Source organism: Acomys minous, assembly GCF_964271855.1.
Source record: "Acomys minous genome assembly, chromosome: 12".
Lineage (NCBI taxonomy): Eukaryota > Metazoa > Chordata > Mammalia > Rodentia > Muridae > Acomys > Acomys minous.
This window is the reverse complement of record NC_140493.1, coordinates 68,256,142-68,278,251: the sequence shown is the minus strand read 5'-3', so window position 1 is coordinate 68,278,251 and position 22,110 is coordinate 68,256,142. Positions and strand designations below refer to the sequence as shown.

General features: G+C 53.3%; 1 protein-coding gene and 1 long non-coding RNA gene across 3 annotated transcripts; one reads left to right on the top strand and one right to left on the bottom strand.

The window, feature by feature from the left end:
- Positions 1 to 6,645: 6,645 nt before the first annotated feature.
- LOC311609641 lies at positions 6,646 to 7,687 on the bottom strand. The gene is made up of 3 exons (XR_014783453.1): positions 7,555 to 7,687; positions 7,200 to 7,334; positions 6,646 to 7,027 (listed from the first exon to the last, which is right to left on the bottom strand). It is a non-coding gene; the product is annotated as an uncharacterized lncRNA (long non-coding RNA).
- WDR81 (WD repeat domain 81) lies at positions 7,328 to 21,822 on the top strand. 2 transcript variants are annotated; one of them, XM_084802738.1, is made up of 10 exons: positions 7,328 to 11,189; positions 12,092 to 12,199; positions 12,465 to 12,655; positions 12,787 to 12,977; positions 14,060 to 14,225; positions 14,304 to 14,472; positions 16,220 to 16,909; positions 17,539 to 17,684; positions 17,922 to 18,101; positions 20,682 to 21,822. In XM_084802738.1, the coding sequence occupies exons 1-10, from the start codon at positions 7,517 to 7,519 to the stop codon at positions 21,000 to 21,002; spliced, it is 5,835 nt and encodes a 1,944-aa protein (XP_084658864.1). In that variant the 5' UTR covers positions 7,328 to 7,516; the 3' UTR covers positions 21,003 to 21,822. The 2 variants fall into 2 exon arrangements, 1 of the variants encoding a protein (XP_084658864.1); XR_014783448.1 differs by lacking the exon at positions 20,682 to 21,822 and having other exon boundaries at positions 16,220 to 16,923; positions 17,922 to 18,057.
- The last annotated feature ends 288 nt before the right edge of the window (positions 21,823 to 22,110 follow it).

Below are 22,110 nucleotides of genomic sequence, written 5' to 3'. Positions count from 1 at the left end.
CTCCAGGACAAACTTAGTGTGAAGTCCCAGGACTGACTTGGCAGGGTTGGGGGAATTTGAGCAGGGCTCTGGCCAAGCTTGGAAGAAAGAGGAGGTTCAACAAGTTGCCCGATTCTCCATTATCCTAGCATGGGAGCCCCATTCCCTCCTTACTCAAGGCCCTTGTGGTGGTCCACGCTAACCCCTTCCCACGCTGCGCCGGGCCAAACGCACAGGGTTTCAGCCTGAGATTTCTCAACCTTCGCACAATTGATGTTTTGAGGCAGATAATCTCTTAGGTACATGGCTGCCCTGTGCATAGGAGGAAGGTCAGTACCATCCCCTGGCCTCTACTCTAGATGCCAGAAGGTCCCCAAGTATCTTTTGGGGAGTCCAAATCTACCCTGGTTGGGAACCACTGAATTAGGCATACACGTTCAAATTCTAGTGCTGACTGGCAGCGTGCTTAGGAATAGCATTTTCTTTATCTACAAAACAGTGTAAATAATCAATTCATGGCTTCTTGTAGGGGTTTAAGGAGAAATTGTTTGAAACCAGTTAGCTCAGTACAAATCCGCCAGACCCACAGTTGGCACGCTCAGTGCCAGCTTCTTTCTTGCTGACCTCACTTGGCACGGGCTGGTGGCCCACAGGCAGCTGCCGTTTCCCTCAGTGACTAGCCAAATGGGTACTTCTGGAAACACAATAATGAAATAGGCAAAGGGGGGGGGGTGACTAACTCTCCATCCCAGACTCCCCAAAGCCCAAGGGGTGCTTGAACAGGGACTCAGGAGGTAACAGTTAGGGTGAGGGAGAGGGAAGCTGGGAGACCAGTCTCAGAGCATTGTTTTCATTATTATCAGTAGCAGTAATAGCGGCACTTCATTTGCCACTAAGTGTCCCGAAACCTTACTTTTCAAGATGTGTCTCCAATAGCTGTGCATTAGAACTACCCAGGTGCTCGGCAAACGCTCAGACTCCGGGGTCTCGTTCCATATTAAGTCAGAAGTACACCTTAAAGTTTGAAAAATCCCTTCTTGGAGGTTGGAGCTGGGGAGTTAGTTCAGTGGCAGAGCGCTCAGCTAGCACACGCAAAGCCCTGTGCTCAACCCCCAAGATAACAAAACGAAGACGTTTTCTAAAGTTCAGGTGAAGGAAGGTGCAGTGGCCTAGAAATCTCCCAGCCTTGGAAGGACATTTCCATTGTAAGACAAGAGAACAAGAGTTAAGTTGAAATACACTCGAGTATACTGTAGTACACAGTCAGCACCACTAGAGGGCAGGGCATGGGAGGGAGTAGTTTTTACTCAGTTTATAATCTAAATTTTGGATAAACTGAGACCAGATTGAAGACCAGGTGCATCCAGTTCTGTTGGTACCACGGCACAACTTTCACATCATCAGACTGGGTCCTCATGGAGGGTAGTGGTAAGGCACACTTGAAACTCTAGTACTTGAGAGATGGGAGACTGGAGGATCTTGAATATAGGACTCTCCTTGGACACATATTAACATTCTAATTTAGGGGCTGGAGAGATGGTTCAGAGGTTAAGAGCATTAGCTGCGCTTCCAAAGGTCCTGAGTTCAATTCCCAGCAACCACATGGTGGCTCACAACCATCTATAATGAGATCTGGTGGCATACATGCAGACAGAACACTGTATAATAAATAAACAAACAAAAAAATAAATGCATCTTTAAAAAATATTCTTACCTGAGCATGGTGGTGCACGTCTTTAATCTCAGTACTCTGGAGGCAGAGGCAGTTGAATTCAAGGCCAACCTGGTCTACAAAGCAAGTCGAGGCCAGCCAGGGCTGTTACACAGAGAAACCCTGTCTTGAAAAACACCAAAATAAATAAATAAATAAATAAAAATATCCTAAACGGGGCTGGAGAGATGGGTCAGTGTTTAAGAACACTAACTGCTTTTCCAGAGGACCTGGATTCAATCCCTAGCACTCACAACTGTCTGGAACTCCAAGATCTGACAACCTTACACAGGCATACATGAAGGCAAAACACCAACATATATATATTTTTAAAAAAATCCTGATTAAGAAAAAAGTTCTCTCCTGGGTTCTATCCCTACTTTCAAGGTATGTGTGTGTGTGTGTGTGTGTGTGTGTGTGTGTGTGTGTAGAAGAAAAGAAGAAGAAGAAGAAGAAGAAGAAGAAGAAGAAGAAGAAGAAGAAGAAGGAGAAGAAGAAGAAGAAGGAGAAGAATCATCGTTATCACCTCCCAGTCCTTTGATGCAGTGCCATGGAGGAAGGGGGCATGAGATCACCTTGGAACTAGACAGTTGTTAGCCACTGCATGTTGCTGGGAATTGAACCATGGTCTTCTAAAGAGCATTTAGTGTTATTTTGTTTGTTTGTTTTTGTTTCTTGAGACAGGATTTCTCTGTTTAGTCTTGGCTGTTCTGGACTTACTTTGTAGATCAGGCTGGCCTCCAACTCACAGGATTCCACCTGCCTCTGCCTCCCAGACTGCTGGAATTACAGGTGTGCGTCCTGGCCAAGCCTGGCTGTTTTCAGTGCTCTTAATCACAGAGCCGTCTGTCCAGCCCCTTAACTTCATTTTTTTAAATAAAAGATTTATATATTATTTATACAGTATTCTGCCTATGTGTGAGCCAGCAGGCCAGAAGAGGGCACCAGATCTCATTATAGATGGTTATGAGCCACCATGTGGCTGCTGGGAATTGAACTCAGAACCTTCGGAAGAACAGCCAGTGCTCTTAACCTCTGAGCCATCTCTCCAGCCGCCTTACGTTCATTTTATAGCTGCATGAAATTATGCTTGGAATTGACTTCAGCAAACTCACTGCAAATCAACCAGAGGTCCGGGGCTTTTCCCTTGCTGCAGTGACTGAGGGCTGGTCTCCTGTGGCTAGTGTGGCTGTCCCTGAGCGTCTGCGATGTTTGCATCTGAGCCCTCAAGAGTGGGGCCGTGTGCAGGCAGATACAACTGAAGCAGTTCTGCCTTAGTCGGCATAATGTTTGAAATCCACACAGGAGGTCATACCGTCCTTCTTCAGCCATCTGTACAACAAGCACTAACGCATCTCTTGACAGTTCAACTTAGGGCACTTTTAGACTAAGAGTCACTGTCACTTGTGCATAGCCCGAGACCCTCAGGATCCAACCTGAGGTCATAGGGATGGCTGGCCAAGCAACCCTAACCCTAACCCCAACCCCAACCCCAACCCCAACCCCAACCCTAACCCTAACCCTAACCCTAACTAACTGCAGGACCCAGGCTGAAGGCTTAGGGATGGCTGGCCAAGCAAGCCGAGTATTCTTTCTTCTCGTCTCATCATTGAGGACATCCATCTGTATTAGTCACTTTTCAGTTTTGTGATAAAGCACCATGACCAAAGGCAATTTAAGAAAGAGTATTTAAAGGTTGGGGATTTAGCTCAGTGGTAGAGCGCTTGCCTTGCAAGCTCAAGTCCCTGGGTTCAGTCCTCAGCTTTGGGAGGGGACAAAAGAAAAGAAAAGAAAAGAAAAGAAAAGAAAAGGGTGTTTAAGCTGGGTGTGGTGGTGCAGGCCTATAATCCCAGCACTCTGGGAGGCAGAGGCAGGTGAATCGCTGTCCAGCCTGGTCTACAAAGTGAGTCCAGGACAGCCAAGATAACACAGAGAAACCCTGTCTCAAAAAACAAAACAAATCAAAACAAAGAGGAGTTTAGCCAGGTATCTTGTCTCACGCCTTTGATCCTAGCACTTGGGAGACAGAGGCAGACAGAGTCCTATAAGTTTGAGAGCAACCTGATCTACATAGTGAGTTCCAGGACAGCCAGGGCTGTGTAGAGAGACCCTATCCCCCCTCCCCCCAAAAAAAGAAACTTATTTTGTTTCTAGAGAGCTAAGGGTTCAACCTACCAGGGAGACAACATAGCAGCAAGCAGGAAGCATGACAGTGAAGCAGGAAGCCAAGAAATCAGATCTTTAACCACAAGGACGAAGCAGAGAGAACAAACTGGTCTGGCACCGAGGTGAAGCTTTAAACCATCAAAGTCCGCCCCCAGTGACGCATCTCCACCAGCTAGGCCACAGTTCCCCATCACCTTTCCAAAGAATACTACCAACTGGGGACCCTGTGTTCAAAAGCCCGAGTTTATGGGGAACAGCTCTCATTCAGGCAACCACATCCCTGGGAGTGTAGCAGCACTCCCAGACCTTGTGGGTACATCTGGGCTTCGCAGCTGGGTGTACAGCTGGGCTTCACAGCTGGTTGTACAGCCGGGCTTCACAGCTGGTTGTACAGCCGGGCTTCGCAGCTGGGTGTACAGCTGGGCTTCACAGCTGGGTGTACAGCTGGGCTTCACAGCTGGGTGAACAACTGGGCTTCGCAGCTGGGTGTACAGCCGGCCTTTGCAGATGGGTAAGCGGAGTTGAGAGGAGATTGAGGAGAGGTGACAGGCAATGTCTGAAATTACTGTTGGCGGTCACATTTTTGTTGAAGTCATTGATGAAGTCACATGCCGTGGGATGCTCCACTTGTGAATAATTGTAATCCTTCCAATGCTTGAGGGGGGGGCAAGGCAGAAGAATCTGAAGTTCAGGGTCATCTGCATGTACACAGTAGCTGAAGGCTCACCTGGAACAGATGACACAGTGAACATCCATCATGGAGGGAAGTCCCGGCACCAGGAACTTAAAGCAACCAATCACACTGTGTCTGATGTCCGAAATCAGGAAGCCAAATTCTTGTTTTGTTTTTGTTTTTGTTTTTCGAGACAGGGTTTCTCTGTGTAGCCTTGGCTGTCCTAGACTCGCTTTGTAGACCAGGCTGGTCTTGAACTGCCTCCCAAGTGCTGGGATTAAAGACAAGCGCCACCACTGCCCAGCTCAAATTCTTTCTTTTTGAGGTAGGGTATCATATAGCCCAGGTTGGTCCTCACGCTTACTATATAGTGAAGGATGACTTTGACCTTCTGAACCTCCAGCCTCCCCCTCCCAGGTGCTGGGATTACAGGTGTGCATCCATCCACGGGCTCAGAGCACTGGCGTTTAAATGAAATTGGCCTGGATTTGAGTCCTGTCTCAGGTGTTTCTTTTCCTTCTGTTTTTGTTTGTTTCCAGGACAGGGTTTCTATGTGTAGTCTTGGCTGTCTTGGAACTTGCTCTGTAGACCAAACTGGACTCGAACTCAGTCCCTGCTTCTGTCTTCTGAACACTGGGAGTAAAGGCACGCACCACACTGCCCAGCTTCTTATGTAATTTAAGTTTTATCAAAACTTTTATCAAAACTTATCAAAAGGGGTTGGTCAGCTTCCTCATTCTAAAATAGGTATGAAAATAGCTCCTTACTTTGTTTTGCTTTGGTATTTTTTGTTTGTTTGTTTTGTTTTGTTTTTTCGAGACAGGGTTTCTCTATGTTATCTTGGCTATCCTGGACTCGCTTTGTAGACCAGGCTGACCTCGAACTCACAGAGATCCACCTAGCTCTGCCTCCTGAGTGCTGGGATTAAAGGCGTGCGCCACCACGCCTGGCTTGCTTTGGTCTTTTGAAACGTGGCATGACGATGTAGTCCTGGCTGTCTTAGAACTCAATTTGTAAACCGGGCTGGCCTTGAACTTGCTTCTGCCTCCTGCTTACTGGGGTTACAGAGTTGAGCCACAGTGATAGGCTTAGCATTAGCTTTATAAAGCCACACTGCCAAGCTGGATGTGATGGCATGTGCTTGCAATATTAACTGCCAAAGATTCCCCAACCTCGAGCTGGTGAAATGGCCCATCCATTAAAAAAGCCTGCCGCACAAGCCTCATGACCTGAGCTTGAGTCCCTCATCTTTGGGGTAAGGAGCACCCCAACTTTCCAAAGTTGTCCTCTGAGCACCAGGTGTGCACCAAGGCATACTTGCGCGCGCGCACTCACACACACACACACACACACACACACACGCGCGCGCGCGCGCGCGCGCGCACGCTCACACACGGTGAAGACAGAAAGGAACCAAACAAACCAGAAAGAGAAAGAAAATTAAATGAAACAAGATATGTAAAGCTCTTGGCAGGTGGCTGGCTCCTGGTAAACACTCCATACACGGGGAAGTCACTACATATGAGGTCATGTGATCAGGCACATCTGGGGCTCCAGCAGCCCATGAAGAAGAAACAGACGGAATCTGTCATAGCTACAGCATTGACATCTTTTCTCTGGGCAGTCTTTCTTCTTTTCTTTTTTCTTCTCTCCCGCTTCCTTTTTCAAGCTCAGTTTTGTTGTGCAGCCCTGAGTGGCCTGGAAGTCTCTTCTTAACTACACTGGCTTTGAACTTGCAATGATCTTCTGCCTGATCTGTCTTATTCATTTATTTTGAGACAGGGTCTCACTATGTAGCCTTTGCTGGTCTGGAACTCACAGAGATCTGCCTATGTCTGGCTCTCAAATGCTGGGATTAAAGTTGTGTACCATTACATCTAGATTTAAATTTTTTGTTTGTTTGTTTTTTTGAGACAGGGTCTCTCTGTGTTAGCCTTGGCTGTCCTAGAGTCACTTTGTAGACCAGGCTGGCCTTGAACTCACAGTGATCTGCCTGCCTCTGCTTCCCGAGTGCTGGGATTAAAGGTGTGCCCCACCACCGCCCGCCTTTAGCACCAAACTCCCAGGTAGGAGACTTAACTCACAAACACGCATGTAGAAGCACACAAGACCGTGATGGAGCACACAAAGTGGTTTTATTGTTGGCCTGGCCTTACATGAGCCAAAACCCAACTCTTTTATCCAGAGACCGGCAGTTTGAGCACAGACTTTCTGGTTTCTGTCCCCCGTCCTGTCCTTCACCCTGCCTAGAGCCATAGTAGCATCTGCAAGGATGTCACCACGCCAGCTAGCTGGTTCTGTACCATCTACATTTCCAACAGGAGGTCTCAGGAGAACATTTCCTTTTAAAAACTCCAGGCCTCTGTGCCTGGGCCACTCCTCGACTTCCCAGACCGTTGTGAGGGCCAAATGACAAGTTACGAATCAAGTGCTTTTGGCAGAGCTGATACTTGGCTAAAGGGCTAGCATTTTCGAGATGAGCCTCCCTAGATCAGAGCCTGTAGGAGAAATCAGAGAGGGGAGAAAGGGCCAGTGTTTAGGATGGTCTTCCTCTGCACCTAAGGGCGGCTGGGTTGCCCAGGGGTCCAAGAACCAAGCCATGCTGGGACAGAGCAAGCCCTAAAAGCCGCAGGAGAGAGGAAGGAGCAAGAGCAGGAGGCGGGGTCTCACAGGGCCCTTTAGAGACACGTGCGGTTGTTTCCGTGTCTGGGCGATCACATGACCGGCATCAGCTGACCCGTCACGGTGGAGCACAGCGCTGGCGCTCCGGGCTCCCCGCCCCGCTGCACCCCAGAGCGCAGGACCCTGCGGAGGGGTAAGAGCACCCTCAGATCTCCTCTCCTTTGTTGCTGGTTCGCCCAGTCACCTGCACCCCATCCCCCGCTCCTCGCCCATCCCAATCTTTCCGGCCTGGCACCCCGGAAGCCGCTGCGAGGAGGGCCGTGGCCAGGCTCAGCCTGGCGCTGCCCTCAGGCGGCCAGGACTAGATGGCTCAGGGGAGCAGAAGCCGGAAAGTGGTTCTTACTGCAGAGACCGAGGGCTGGTCCCCATCTTCAGGACCTGACATGGAGGAGCTGCTCCGGGCCGTGGAGAGAGATCTGAACATCGATGCCCGGCAGCTGGCCCCTGCGCCGGGGGGCACCCACGTGGTGGCCCTAGTGCCTGCGCGTTGGCTGGCTAGTCTCCGCGAGCGCCGGCTGGGACCCTGTCCCCGCGCCGACGGCCTGGGGGAAGCGGAAGTGAGGACTCTACTGCAACGCTCGGTACAGAGGCTGCCCCCGGGCTGGACGAGAGTGGAGGTGCACGGGCTGCGGAAACGGAGACTGTCTTACCCTCTGGGTGGAGTCTTGCCCTTTGAGGAGCGGTCCTGTAGCCCCGAGACTCTCGCTCGTTTCATGCAGGAGGTGGCTGCCCAGAATTACCGGAACCTGTGGCGCCATGCGTACCACACTTACGGGCAACCCTGTAGCCATAGCAGCGCCCCTTCAGCTGTACCTGCCCTAGACTCTATAAAACAGGCTCTACAGAGGGTCTATGGATGCGCCTTCCTGCCAGTGGGTGAATCCATCCATTGTCCATCAAATGTCAGAGATGGGCCCTGCCCCTCTCGGGGCAGCCCTGCCTGCCCCAGCCTTTTGCGAGCTGAGGCCCTGCTCGAGTCGCCGGAGATGTTATATGTGGTCCACCCCTATGTGCAGTTCTCCCTGCACGATGTAGTTACCTTCAGCCCCGCCAAGCTGACCAACAGCCAAGCCAAGGTGCTCTTCGTTCTCTTCCGTGTCCTGAGGGCCATGGATGCCTGTCACCGCCAGGGGCTGGCCTGCGGGGCCCTGTCTTTGCACCACATTGCTGTGGACGAGAAGCTTTGCAGTGAGCTCCGGCTGGACCTGAGTGCTTATGAGATGCCTTCTGAGGATGAGAACCTTCAGGACGTCTCCTCCGTAGAAGAAAACGGGACAGACGTGAAGGCCGGGAAAGAGGAAGCAGGAAGACCCAAGTGCCCCACCTGCCACAAGGAACTTAGGGGCCTCGTGCTAGACTGGGTCCACGGCCGAATCAGCAACTTCCACTACCTCATGCAGCTGAATCGCTTGGCAGGGCGGCGACAGGGGGATCCCAACTATCACCCGGTGCTGCCTTGGGTGGTGGACTTCACTACGCCCTATGGGCGCTTTCGAGACCTTCGCAAATCCAAGTTCCGACTCAACAAAGGAGACAAGCAGTTGGACTTCACCTACGAGATGACGCGGCAGGCGTTTGTAGCGGGTGGTGCTGGAGGAAGTGGCGAGCCGCCTCACGTTCCACACCACATCTCTGACGTGCTCTCCGACATCACGTACTATGTATACAAGGCTCGGCGCACACCCCGCTCGGTGCTCTGTGGGCATGTCCGAGCACAGTGGGAGCCCCACGAGTACCCTGCCACTATGGAGCGCATGCAGACCTGGACACCTGACGAGTGTATCCCCGAGTTCTACACGGACCCCTCCATCTTTTGCTCTATCCACCCTGACATGCCTGACCTGGATGTGCCAGCCTGGTGCAGTTCTAACCAGGAGTTTGTGGCCGCCCACAGGGCGCTCCTGGAGAGCTGGGAGGTGTCCCAAGACCTGCATCACTGGATTGACCTTACTTTCGGCTACAAACTCCAAGGCAAAGAGGCTGTGAAAGAAAAGAATGTGTGCCTACACCTGGTGGATGCCCACACTCACCTGACCAGCTACGGTGTGGTACAGCTCTTTGATCAGCCACACCCCCAGCGTCTGGCTGGGCCTCCTGCCCTGGCCCCAGAGCCTCCTCTCATCCCCAGGCTATTGGTGCAGCCTATTCAGGAGGCCACAGGCCAGGAGGACGTTTCAGGGCCGCTTCCGAACGGCGCGGGCAGGCTTGTTTTAGAGGCCACTCCGTGTGAGACTGGCTGGCCCAGAGACAGGCCTGTGACAGGGGAAGATGACTTAGAACAGGCTACGGAAGCTCTGGACTCCATCTCCCTCCCTGGGAAAGCAAGTGACCAGCCGGGCTCTTCCTCCAGCCAAGCGTCACCCAGCCTGCTGTCCTTTTCAGCGACTTCAGGCTCTCGGCCAGGCCGCAGGAGCAAAGCGCCTGGGTCGGACCCTGGGGAGGGCGATGAGGGGAAGATTGTTCTCCCTGAGGGTTTTAGTCCCATCCAAGCCTTGGAGGAGCTGGAGAAGATGGGTAACTTCCTGGCCAAAGGCCTAGGGAGCCAGTTGGAGGTACCTGAACAGCCTCAGGTCCAGCCTCCTGTGCACCTGCAGAGTCTCTTCCATCGTGACATGCAGGTGCTGGGTGTCCTGTTGGCTGAGATGGTGTTTGCCACCAAGGTCCGGACACTGCAGCCCGACGCACCTTTGTGGGCACGCTTTGAGGCCGTTCGGGGTCTCTGCACACGCCACCCCAAGGACATCCCTGTGTCTTTGCAGCCCGTGCTGGACACGCTTCTGCAGCTGAGCGCACCCAAAGGTCCCGTGGCGAAGAAGGGCAAGTTAGACCCGCTGTTTGAGTACAGGCCTGTTTCCCAGGGGTTGCCCCCGCCCAGCCCAGCCCAGCTCCTCAGCCCCTTCAGCTCCGTGGTCCCCTTCCCCCCCTACTTCCCGGCTCTGCACAAGTTCATTCGCATGTACCAGGCCAGGCGTGTGGAGGATGAGGCCCAGGGGCGGGAGCTGGTGTTTGCTCTGTGGCAGCAGCTGGGTGCAGTGCTAAATGACATCACTCCCGAGGGATTGGAGATCCTGCTGCCCTTCGTGCTGTCCCTCATGTCTGAGGAGCACACAGCTGTGTACACAGCCTGGTACCTGTTTGAACCTGTTGCCAAGGCCCTGGGCCCCAAAAATGCCAATAAGTACCTCCTGAAGCCTCTCATTGGCGCCTATGAGAGCCCCTGGAGGCTGCATGGCCGCTTCTACTTGTACACTGACTGTTTTGTGGCCCAGCTGGTAGTGCGGCTGGGCTTGCAGGCTTTCCTCATCCACCTGCTGCCCCACGTCCTGCAGGTCCTCGCTGGGGTGGAGGCCGCCCAGGAGGAGAGCAGAGGCCTGGTTGGGACCACTGAGGATGAGGAAAGCGAGCTCCCAAGGTCCGGCCCTGGCTCCTGTGCCTTTGGGGAGGACATTCAGATCGATGGGGAGCCTGCTGCATCTTCAGGACTGGGGCTCCCAGACTACAGGTCAGGGGTCAGTTTCCATGACCAGGCCGACTTGCCGGACACAGAGGACTTCCAAGCCGGACTCTATGTGGCTGAATCGCCACAGTCCCAGGAGGCTGAGGCCGTGAGCCTGGGCCAGCTGAGTGACAAGAGCAGCACTAGCGAGACCTCACAGGGCGAGGAGCGGGGTGGGGATGATGGGGGTGCCCCTGTGGACAAGAACAGCCTGAAGTCAGGTGACAGCAGCCAGGACTTGAAGCAAAGCGAGGGCTCTGAGGACGAGGAGGAGGAGGAGGAGGAAGGCTGTGTGGTGTTGGAGGAGGAAGAGGAGGAGGAGGAGGAGCAGGAGGAAGTCACAGGAGCATCTGAGCTCGCTCTGTCTGACACAATGCTGTCCATGGAGACGGTTGTGGGCCCTGGTGATGGGAGAGACAGAGAAGAGGAAGAGGAGCCCCTGACAGAGCAGACGGAAGGCAAAGAACAGAAGATTCTCCTTGGTGAGTCCTTGAGCCTAGGAGACATTGGTCCGCCATTTTTCCTTCAGCGTTTCCTGTGCTGAGCATAGGGCACAGAGCTCACATCCCTGCATGGTGGTCTGAAAGTACCGTATATTAGTGCTGTGCGTGAGTCGAAAGCGGACTTAGATTTAGCTCTCAGGAGTCGGAGAAGGCACCTTTAAAGGGGACATCTCGGGGCCGGGCATGGTAGCGCATGCCTTTAATCCCAGTACTGGGGAGGCAGAGACAGGTGGATAGATCTCTGTGAGTTCGAGGCCAGTCTACAAAGTGAGTCCAGGACAACCAGGACTGTTACACAGAGAAACCCTGTGTCAAAAAGATAAAAACAAAACAAAACAAAACAAAAAACCTCAAAAAATAAAAAAAGAGACGTCATGGGCTGGGGGGTGGAGGTGAGTGGTAGAGCACTTGCTAGTATGTGTGAGGAGGCCCTGCGTGTCTTATCTCTAGCACCAGAAAAGAAGTCAGAAATAAAAGTAAGTGATGGTTGAGGTGTAAATGGAAGAGCCAAACAGGCGTGATGTGGGAAGAATATTCCAGAGAGAGGGGACAGCGTGTGTGTAAGTCTCAGGCTCTCATGGTTTCCATGCAAGAGGCAGCGAAAGACTAAAATGGTTTACTTAAGAGAAGTCACAGGGGTGGTAGCCAGGGGCAAGCCTGTACTTGGGAACTTGGGAACACTGTGGAAAGGATGGCCTTCCTGCAGGACCCACCTACCGTGGGGCATTGACTAGGAGCCTCTACCATGGCTAAGTGCATGGGCCCAGGGTGGCCAGGCTCCCCATAGCCAGAGTTGGCTGGGCAGGGTGGGGCGCGGTGTATCGGGTCGGGTGGAAAGGGTGAGTTATCTGATGAGCTCACGGCCTGCTCCTGCCCTACAGATACAGCCTGCAAGATGGTCCGCTGGCTGTCCGCCAAGCTGGGCCCCACAGTGGCCTCTCGCTATGTAGCCCGGAACCTGCTGCGCCTGCTGACGTCCTGTTATATTGGTAAGGCCTCTGTTTAGTGCTGGAGACCAAGTTTCTCCCCTAGGCTTCTGCTCCTTAGCCTTCTCTAGGGGATTCCCTTCCCCTACCTTCCCATCACTTCCTGGGCAGGTTCTGGGTCTTAGCCTGTTGGCTCCGTTTCTTGGCTTGGGAAGTGGGGGAGGGGCCCAGTTTAGAATTGTCTTAGAAGCTGCCCCACGGTCTTGGAAAGCCGACTTCCCTCCTGCCCTCCACTAGCATCTCAAGGCTGCTGGCCCTTCCTTGGCAGGGCCCACTCGGCAGCAGTTCACGGTCAGCAGTGATGACAGCCCCCCACTGAGTGCCGGCAACATCTACCAGAAGAGGCCAGTACTAGGTGACATAGTGTCGGGCCCTGTGCTCAGCTGTCTGCTCCACATCGCCCACCTATACGGAGAGCCTGTTCTCACCTACCAGTACCTGCCCTATATCAGCTACCTGGTCAGTCACTGGCTTAGCAGGGCCCAGGGTGGGGAGGTTGTGAAGGATCCAAGGACTGCCCCCAAACCTCTAGGGGGGGGTTCCAGGACGTCTGTGGGGTGGCCTGGCCCTCATCTGTTCTGTGGCCCCAGGTGGCCCCAGGGAGCAACTCAGGCCCCAGCCGACTGAACAGCCGCAAGGAGGCCGGGCTGCTGGCGGCGGTGACGCTGACTCAGAAGATCATCGTGTACCTCTCGGACACCACCCTCATGGACATCCTGCCCCGCATCAGCCACGAGGTCCTGTTGCCTGTGCTCAGCTTCCTCACCTCCCTCGTCACAGGGTAGGCCCCTGCTCCATGCCAGAACTGCCTGGCTGAGGGTCCCCCAGGAGGGCCTGGGAAAGGAGATAATAGTGGCCTGGGTGTCCGGAGTCACGTGGGTCCGATGCTGGGTGTGGTGGCGCAGTCCTTTTAATTCTAGCACTCAGCGGAGGGGGATTTTCTGTGAGTTTGAGGCTAGCCTGGTCTACATAGAGAGCTTTGGGCTAGCTAAGGCTACATAGTGAGGCTCTTGTCTTAAAAGAAGGAAAGTCGGCCGGGCGTGGTGGCGCACGCCTTTAATCCCAGCACTCGGGAGGCAGAGGCAGGTGGATCGCTGTGAGTTCGAGGCCAGCCTGGTCTACAAGGTGAGTCCAGGACAGCCATGGCTACACAGAGAAACCCTGTCTCGAAACCCCCCATCCCCCCCCCTCAAAAAATGAAGGAAAGTCCTGGTTCTGGCTTGTGGTGTAGCTTGGTGATAGGCCTCTTTCCCATCATGCAGGAGGTGCTACATTTAAGCTCTAACACCTCAGAAAAACAAAAATGCAGGCTGGAAAGAGTGGCTTGGGGCTTAGGAGCACTGGCTGCGCTTCTGGAGGATCCGGGTTAGAGTCCCAGCACCTACATGGTTTCTCACAACCATCTGTCACTCCAGCTCTAGGGGACCTGCCACCCTCTTCTGGTCTGTGTGGTCACTGCATGCATGTGCACAGACATATGTGCAGGCAAAACACTCATACACATAAAATTTTTTTAAAAGGTCATGTTCTGTCTTACCTGCAACCCTGACTAAGCCATGCTGTTTTCTGCTTGTTTGTTTGTTTGTTTTTTGAGACAGGGTTTCTCTGTGTAGCCTTGACTGTCCCGGACTCCCTTTGTAGACCAGGCTGGCCTCGAACTCACAGCGATCCGCCTGCCTCTGCCTCCCAAGTGCTGGGACTAAACGCGTGCACCACCACCGCCCGGCCCACGCTGTTTTCTGTGCCTCCATTTCCTCAGCTGGTTTGGACTGATCAGCCTTACAACTCCTTTTATTTGAAGTTCCTGGTGGACTTAGTCAAGTCCTTCGGGGAAGGGCTTGGAACTCATCGCTCTGTTCCTAGGTTCCCGAGTGGGGCCCAGGCCCGGACAGTCCTGTGTGTGAAGACTGTTAGTCTCATCGCCCTCATCTGCTTGCGCATTGGACAGGAGATGGTCCAGCAGCACCTGAGTGAGCCGGTGGCCACCTTCTTTCAAGTCTTCTCCCATCTGCACGAGCTTCGGCAGCAGGTAGGTCGTGTGTCTGGGCTGGGAAGGCCGGCTGGCCAGGGCTAAGGGCCTGCTGACTCCCTGGGCTCCTGCCCGCAGGATCTGCAGCTGGATGATCCCAAGGGCTGTACAGAGGGCCAACTGCCGGAGGCGACCTTCTCTGATGGACAGCGACGGCCAGTGGACCCCACCCTGCTGGAAGAGCTGCAGAAGGTGTTCACCATGGAAATGGCGTACACCATCTACGTGCCCTTCTCCTGCCTCTTGGGTATTGCCCATCACGTTCCTTTGCACAGAGTTGCTGACTACATCTCTCCCCTATGTGGGCCCCAATGCTTTCCCCTCCAGAGACAGCAGTGCATTTATTTATTTTATTTTTTATTTATTTTTTAAATATTTTATTTAATTTTAATTTATGTGTATTGGTGTGAGGGTGTCAGATCTTGGAGTTACAGACAGTTGTGAGCTGCCATGTGGGTGCTGGGAATTGAACCCGGGTTCTTTGGAAGAGCAGGCAGTGCTCTTAACCACTGAGCCCTCTCTCCAGCCCCTTATTTTTTATTTTGAGACAGGGTTTCTCTATATAGCCTTGGCTGTCCTGGACTCACTTTGTAGACCAGGCTAGCCTCGAACTCACAGAGATCCACCTGTCTGTTGCCTCCCTGGATGCTGCGATTACAGGTGTGCACCACCACACCCAGGTGGTTGTGGATTTTTGTTTGTTTGTTTTTGTTTTTCGAGACAGGGTTTCTCTGTGTAGCCTTAACTCTCCTGGACTCGCTTTGTCGACCAGACTGGCCTCGAACTCACAGCAGTCCACCTGCCTCTGCCTCCTGAACGCTGGGATTAAAGGTGTGAGCCACCAGGCCCAGCTTCTAACTGTGGATTTTAATTAAGCACAGTAGTTTTAGGATCAGAGCAAACAGACTTGGCCCCAGGCCCCCAGTTTCCATGGCGATTATCTTAGGATTTCTATTGAACATCATGATAGAACATTATGACCAAATGCAGCTTGGGGAGGAAGGGGCTTACTTCACCTTAGGACTCAGGGAAGTCAGGGCAGGAACTCCAGTGGACAGCGCGGAGGAGCACTGGCTTCTTCCTTGAGGTTTGCTCAGTCTGGTTTTTTTTTTTTTTAATATTTTTTTTGTTTAATTTTTTAAATTTATGTGCATTGGCGTGAGTGTGTCAGATCTTGGAGTTACTGACAGTTGTGAGCTGCCATGTAGGTGCTGGGAATTGAGCCCCGGTCCTTTAGGAAGAGCAGGCCGTGCTCTTAACCACTGGGCCAGCTCTCCAGCCCCTCAGTCTGGTTTCTTAAACAACTCCACACCACCTGCCCCAGGGGTGGTACCACCTACTGTGAGTTGGGCCCTCCCGCATCAGTTGTTAATCAAGAAAATACCCCCACAGGCCAATCTGGTGAGGGCATTTTCCCAAATGACTGTAGCTGCTGCCAAACTGACAGAAACCAAAATCAAACAAACCTAAACCAGGACAGTGATGTATAAAGAGATCTGAACGTTTTCCAGCAGGAAAGTCTTAGGAGCTGGACGTACAGGTCTGAGGAATGGAACATAGGAGAATATGGTGGCCTCCTCCCGAAGCTACGTACAAAGGAATGGTAGCTTCCCTCGAGGGATGGGTGATGGACTGGGCTTCTCTCTGGTAGGAGGAGGAGCCCTGTGGTTGGGTGTGTCATGCTCCGGCAGAATTCCAAGCTCCGAGAGGCAGGACACATCTGTCTTAGCCATCATTCTGTGTCCGTTGCCAGCATGGCGCCTGGCATATGTGTGCGGCTCTATAGAGACAGCACTCATGTCTCCGTATTGGTAAAGGAAACTTCTTCAGGGAGGAAATTGAGTCTTAAAGACAGGACTACATTACCCAGAGTTGCCCAAGGCCTCTTACCTTGCTTTGGCCTTTGTGGTTCCTGAGCCCTGGATAGATAGGTGGTGGTAGCAGCTATCTGCCATCTTTCCTGATCTTAGGACCTTTGCTACTTCCCCGTGCAGGTGACATCATCCGGAAAATCATCCCCAACCACGAGTTGGTGGGGGAGCTGGCAGGGCTGTACCTGGAAAGCATGGGCCCAAGCACTCGCAAACCAGCCAGCGTGGAGCCCAGCACGCCCAGTGCCGCCGGCCCTGAATGGGACCCTCAGAGCGGAAGCTGTGTCCAGGACGACGGGCACTCGGGGACCTTTGGGAGTGTCCTAGTTGGAAATCGCATCCAGATCCCTGACTCTCAGCCCGAGAGTCCTGGGCCACTGGGCTCCATCTCTGGTGTGGGTGGTGGGGGCCTCAGCAGCAGGAGCGAAGACAATGCCCTGAAGCGAGAACTGCCCCGGAGTGCCCACGGGCTGAGCGGGAACTGGCTGGCATACTGGCAATACGAGATTGGTGTGAGCCAGCAGGATGCCCACTTCCACTTCCACCAGATCCGCCTGCAGAGTTTTCCAGGCCACACGGGGGCTGTCAAATGTGTGGCCGCCCTGAGCAGTGAGGATTTCTTTCTGAGTGGCAGCAAGGACCGTACCGTGCGCCTCTGGCCACTGTACAATTACGGGGACGGGACCAGTGAGACGGCCGCCCGCCTCATCTATACCCAGCACCGCAAGAGTGTCTTCTACGTGGGTCAGCTCGAGGCCCCCCAGTATGTGGTGAGCTGTGATGGGGCGGTGCACGTCTGGGACCCCTTCACAGGTGAGCGGGCCCAGGTGAGCCCTGTTCTGTGTCTGCTTTACTGTGCTCTGGGCCAGGCCAGTGGGAGTGGGAAACGTATAATGACATGTTTTGAAAGGGAAGATTCAGTGTGGCGGGACAGAAGAACAGTTAGGGCTTAGAGTCTGTGGGACCTGAGTTTGAGTCCCCTCCCCCAGCTTACCGGCAAGCCACTCTGTTGTTGGAAGCAGCTGCTTTCTGTCTGTAAGTGAAACGCAACACTGGTTTAGAAGGTTCTGCGTGCAGGGCTTTGGCTTCCTGTGCAGCGTCACTTGTCATCGCTGTAAAGAAAGAAATGAATGGATAGGGGAAAGGAATAGGGTAGGGTCAGGGCAGGTGGGGGTGGGGTGGGGGTGGGAGGGGGATGGGGTGGGGGAGGGAGAGGGGCAGGAGGTGAGGGGAGGGCAGCAGCTGCCTAGAGCATGCTCTATGAAGAGAGCGGGTTGTTTGGGAGGTGGGCCCTTGCCTTGGCTGTGGAAAGAGGAAGATGAGGAAGCCCCAGAGTTGCATTTTCTGAGGGCTACTGGGGAACAGGCTGCAGGCAGAGGCTTGAAGTAGCCAGGGTTCTTTGATAGCCACTAGGTCCCCAAACGCACCGTGTCCCTTTTCAGGGAAGACCCTTCGCACAGTAGAGCCCTCAGACAGCCGGGTGCCCCTGACCGCTGTGGCTGTCATGCCTGCTCCCCATACCAGCATCACCATGGCCAGCTCTGACTCCACCCTGCGCTTTGTGGACTGCAGGAAGCCTGGCTTGCAGGTCAGGAGGTGTGCAGTTCCCTGTGCTGCTGGGGGTCGGTCACTAGGCACCTGTCAAGGAAGAAACTCAGAGTAGCAGCCCTGTGGGTGGAGCTCTGGGATGGACTGGAGGCCTGGGGATTTTCCCTTCCGTCGGTGGGGTGGGAGGGTCAGGCTTTCTGGCCTTGTGGGCTTGAGTGGGATGCTCTGCTGGGGGTGGTGGGTAGTCAGGGCTGGCACAGTCTCCCTCTGCCTACAGCACGAGTTCCGGCTGGGTGGAGGGCTGAACCCTGGGCTTGTTCGCTCCTTGGCAGTCAGCCCCAGCGGCCGTAGTGTCGTGGCTGGCTTCTCCTCTGGCTTCATGGTGCTCCTGGACACCCGCACAGGCCTGGTTCTACGAGGCTGGCCAGCCCATGAAGGGGACATTCTACAGATCAAGGTGACTGCCCTAGAGCCCATCCCTTCACTTCTGCTTAGGGTCTGGCCTGAGCGAGGACAGGTCCATGCTCCTCAGGGAAGGTGACCCTCTTAGGCCCGCTCAGGAACCAGCTGCATAGAAGGCCGGCTAGGGGCAGGAACCAGGCCTAGACCTGACCCTGCTGCCCCACAGAGATGTTCTAATGAGTAACCCTTGTCCATATTTGTCTTGCTTGGAGGATCAGGGGTCGCGCCCTGTCCGTGACCCAGTTCAGGTTAAATAAAGCTCAGCCTGGAGGCTGTTTACTGCCTGGAGACCCCTGAGCAGAGTCCATGCCCGCTGCTGGGCTGTCCTGATGGGGGCAGGAACAGGCCCAGGTGTGGGCGTCATGTTCCTGCCTTCTGTGTTCAATCGCAGGCCTCAGGGACCGCCCAGCAAGTTCTAGGAAGGGAGTAATAGGGCTGCTTGTGGGAGGGTTTCTTCCAGCCGCTGGACTCCCCTCCCCAGCCCAGATGGAGGCTACAGACAAGGACGTGCACTGCTGTTCCAAGGGAAAGCAGACAGCCCCCAGCTTTGCCCAGGGCCCCAGAGGCCCTGCGTTGCGAGTGTCCCTTCTAAGTTCTAACATTCTAAGAAAGGATCAGGATGGCTCTGGGGTTATCCTGGGTGTCTGTCCCTGTTCCCTTGGGGGCGTCTCTGAGCCTGTTTTTCCCATGGAAGATGAGGATGTTGCCAGGCGCTCTTTCAGGTGCCTGAATTCGGGTCTTAGCATCTGCACTGGGCAGCTCAGAACTGTCTGTAACTCCAGCTCCAGAGAATTCAACACCCTTTATGACCTCTGTGGCACCTGCCCTCATGTGGGGTGTGCGCTCACACACACACACACACACACACACACACACACACACACACCTCTGTGGACACCTGCCCTCATGTGGGTTGTGCGCTCACACACATACACACACACACACACACCTCTGTGGGCACTTACCCTCATGTGGGGTGTGCACTCACACATACACACACACACACACACACACACACACACACACACACCTCTGTGGGCACCTGCCCTCATGTGGGGTGTGCACTCACACACGCACACACACACACACACAACTCTGTGGGCACTTACCCTCATGTGGGATGTGCACTCACACATGCACACATACACACACACACACACACACACACACACCTCTGTGGGCACCTGCCCTCATGTGGTGCACACATACACACACACACACACACACACACACACACACACACACACACACAAACATGAATAAAAATAAGTGTTAAAAGAGGACAGTGGCACCATGTACCTCACATGCTGTTAGGAAGCTTAGATGTGGCAATGCCTGCACAGATTTTGTTGGATTTTCTTTTAGGTTTATTTTTATTATTTCATGTGTATGAGCATCTTGCCTTCTTGTGTTTCGAGGAGGTGGTGAGCCTCCATGTGAGTGCTCAAGTCCTTTGCAACAACAACAGGTGCTCTTGACCACTGAACCAACTTTAGCCTTTTTTTTGTTAAATCCTTAAAAGATTGGGTCAGGCGTGGTTGTGCACACCTCTAGTCACAGCACTCTAATCCCAGAGGCAGGTGATCTCTGTGAGTTCGAGGCCAGCCTGGTCTACAGAGTGAGTTCCAAGACAGCCAGGGCTGTTAACATAGAGAAACCCTGTCTCAAAAAAGAACAAAACAAAAGGTTCAAAAGATTTACTATTTATATATATATATATATATATATATGTATTTTTGAGGTAGGATCTCTCTATGTAGCCCTGACTGTCCTGGAACTCACTATGTAGATAGACTAAGCTGGCCTCAAATTCAGAGATCCTCCTGCCTCTGCCTCCTAAGTACTGGGATTAAACTCATGTGCCACCATGGCCAGCTATTTTATTTATAAATATGAGTGTTTTGCCTGCCTGTGTGTATGTGCGCTAGCTCCCTGCAGTGCTAGCAGAGGTAAAAGTGAATGCAGATTCCCTGGAACTGGGGTTATGGGTGATTGGGAGCTGCCATGTGGGTGCTGGGACTCGAACCTGCTCATTTACAAGAGTTACAAATACTCCCGTTTGTTTTTTCGAGATAGGGTTTCTCTGTGTATCCCCAGCTGTCCTGGAACTTGCTCTGTAGACCAGGCTATCCTCAAACTCAGAGATCCACCTGCCTTGCCTCCTGGGTGCTATGATTAAAGGTGTGCGCCACCACTGCCTGGCTAGAGTCTGACCTTAGGTGGCAGTAATGGTTGCAGGTTTTTTGTTTGGTTTTCTTTTGTGTTTTGTTTTGTTTTGGCTGGTTGGTTGGTTTTATTTGTGTTTTGAGACAAGGTCTCACTCTGAACCTCTAGGTGGCCTGGAGCTTGTTATGTAGACCAGCTGGCTTCAAACTTTTCTGAGTGCTGGATTTATGGGTTTAGGCCATCTTACCCAGTCAGTAATGATTATATTAATAATGGTATATTTACTTTTTCTTTTGGAGAGAGTCTCACTGTATATCACCCAGACCATGTGGCTGGCTTGGAAATCACTGTGTAGACAGGGTACCCAAGCCCCACCTAAGCTGTCTTCCCCCTTCTCCCCTCTCTGCAGGCCGCAGAGGGCAGTGTGCTAGTCAGTTCCTCTTCTGACCATTCGTTGACTGTGTGGAAGGAGCTAGAACAGAAGCCCACACACCACTACAAGTCAGCGTCCGATCCGATCCACACCTTCGACGTGTATGGCAGCGAGGTGGTCACTGGCACCGTGGCCAACAAGATCGGCGTCTGTTCTCTGCTTGAGCCGCCGTCTCAGGCCACCACAAAGCTCAGTTCTGAGAACTTCCGTGGCACGCTCACTAGCCTGGCCTTGCTGCCCACAAAACGTCACCTCCTGCTAGGCTCAGACAATGGCATCATCCGCCTCCTGGCGTAGGGCCAAGCGGGAGCGAGACGACACACCTGTCAGGCCCAGCTCTTCATCCTTGATCTCTCAGCAGCTTCCTCTAGACAAAGCCCCAGGCTCCGGATACCCACATGGCCTCCGTCTGGGATCACCCAGCTCCTGAATCTCCAAAGCCATGAAGCGGCTTCGTTTATGAAACCCAGGAGATGCTGGTCCTAACCAGCAAGCCGGGGAACAGGAAAAGCACTCTGGTCCTCATTGCCCCCAGCCTTGCCTTCTGGATTCACCTGGGCACAGGGAAGCTCCAGGAAATGAAAGGAGATGGGCCTTTGCTCAGCCAGCGTCTTCTAGCCCAGCTCTCCCTAGCTCTGTCTCACAAGGATAGGGAACTGCTCCTACCCAGGGTATTGACCTACCTGGACTCCCGCTTGAGGAGGGCTGGCCAGGACCCAGGAATTTAAGGGCTTGGCCTGGGGTTTCAGTATCCACTCAGCTAGGCCTTCTTCCCAGCGTGGGACCAGAAAAGGGACGAAAGGGGAAGTAGGGCCAGGGGAAGAAGGTAGATGGGCCCAGCTGGTCCAGGAACGAACCCATGCCTTGCCTTGGTACCCCTAACCAGTGTTTGTGCCTTGAGCCGGGGAGGCAGCCCTCGGGACCAGTCGCCCTAGGGAGAAGGGGCAGCAGGCATCATCGCTGCATCTCAGGTTCCTCCCAGGGGATGGGAAGACCCTGGCGTCTCTCGAGTCCCCATTTGGAGCAGAGAAGAGGTCTGAGATGTGGCCCCTGTTGCCTCCTCACTATTTACAATTCATGTTAATATGATCAATAAATTCTTTGGAAGAGCCATGGAGCTGAGTGAGGCCGTGTTGTATTTTCGTTTTGCCTAGGCTGGGCTCAGGCAGTTCTGCCGCAGCCTTCCAAGGAGCTGGGGTACCAGGATGTGTCACCATGTCTGGCTTATGTCTTGTCTTTGTTTTTGTGAGATGGATTCACGCAGCTTAGGCTGGTCTTGATCTTGGGTGACCCTCCTGCCCAAAACAGAGTTCTGGCCTTCTAGGCATAAGCCACCAGGCCCAACTTTTATTTATTTATTTATTTTTTGGTTTTTCCAGACATGGTTTCTCTGTTTAGCCTTGGC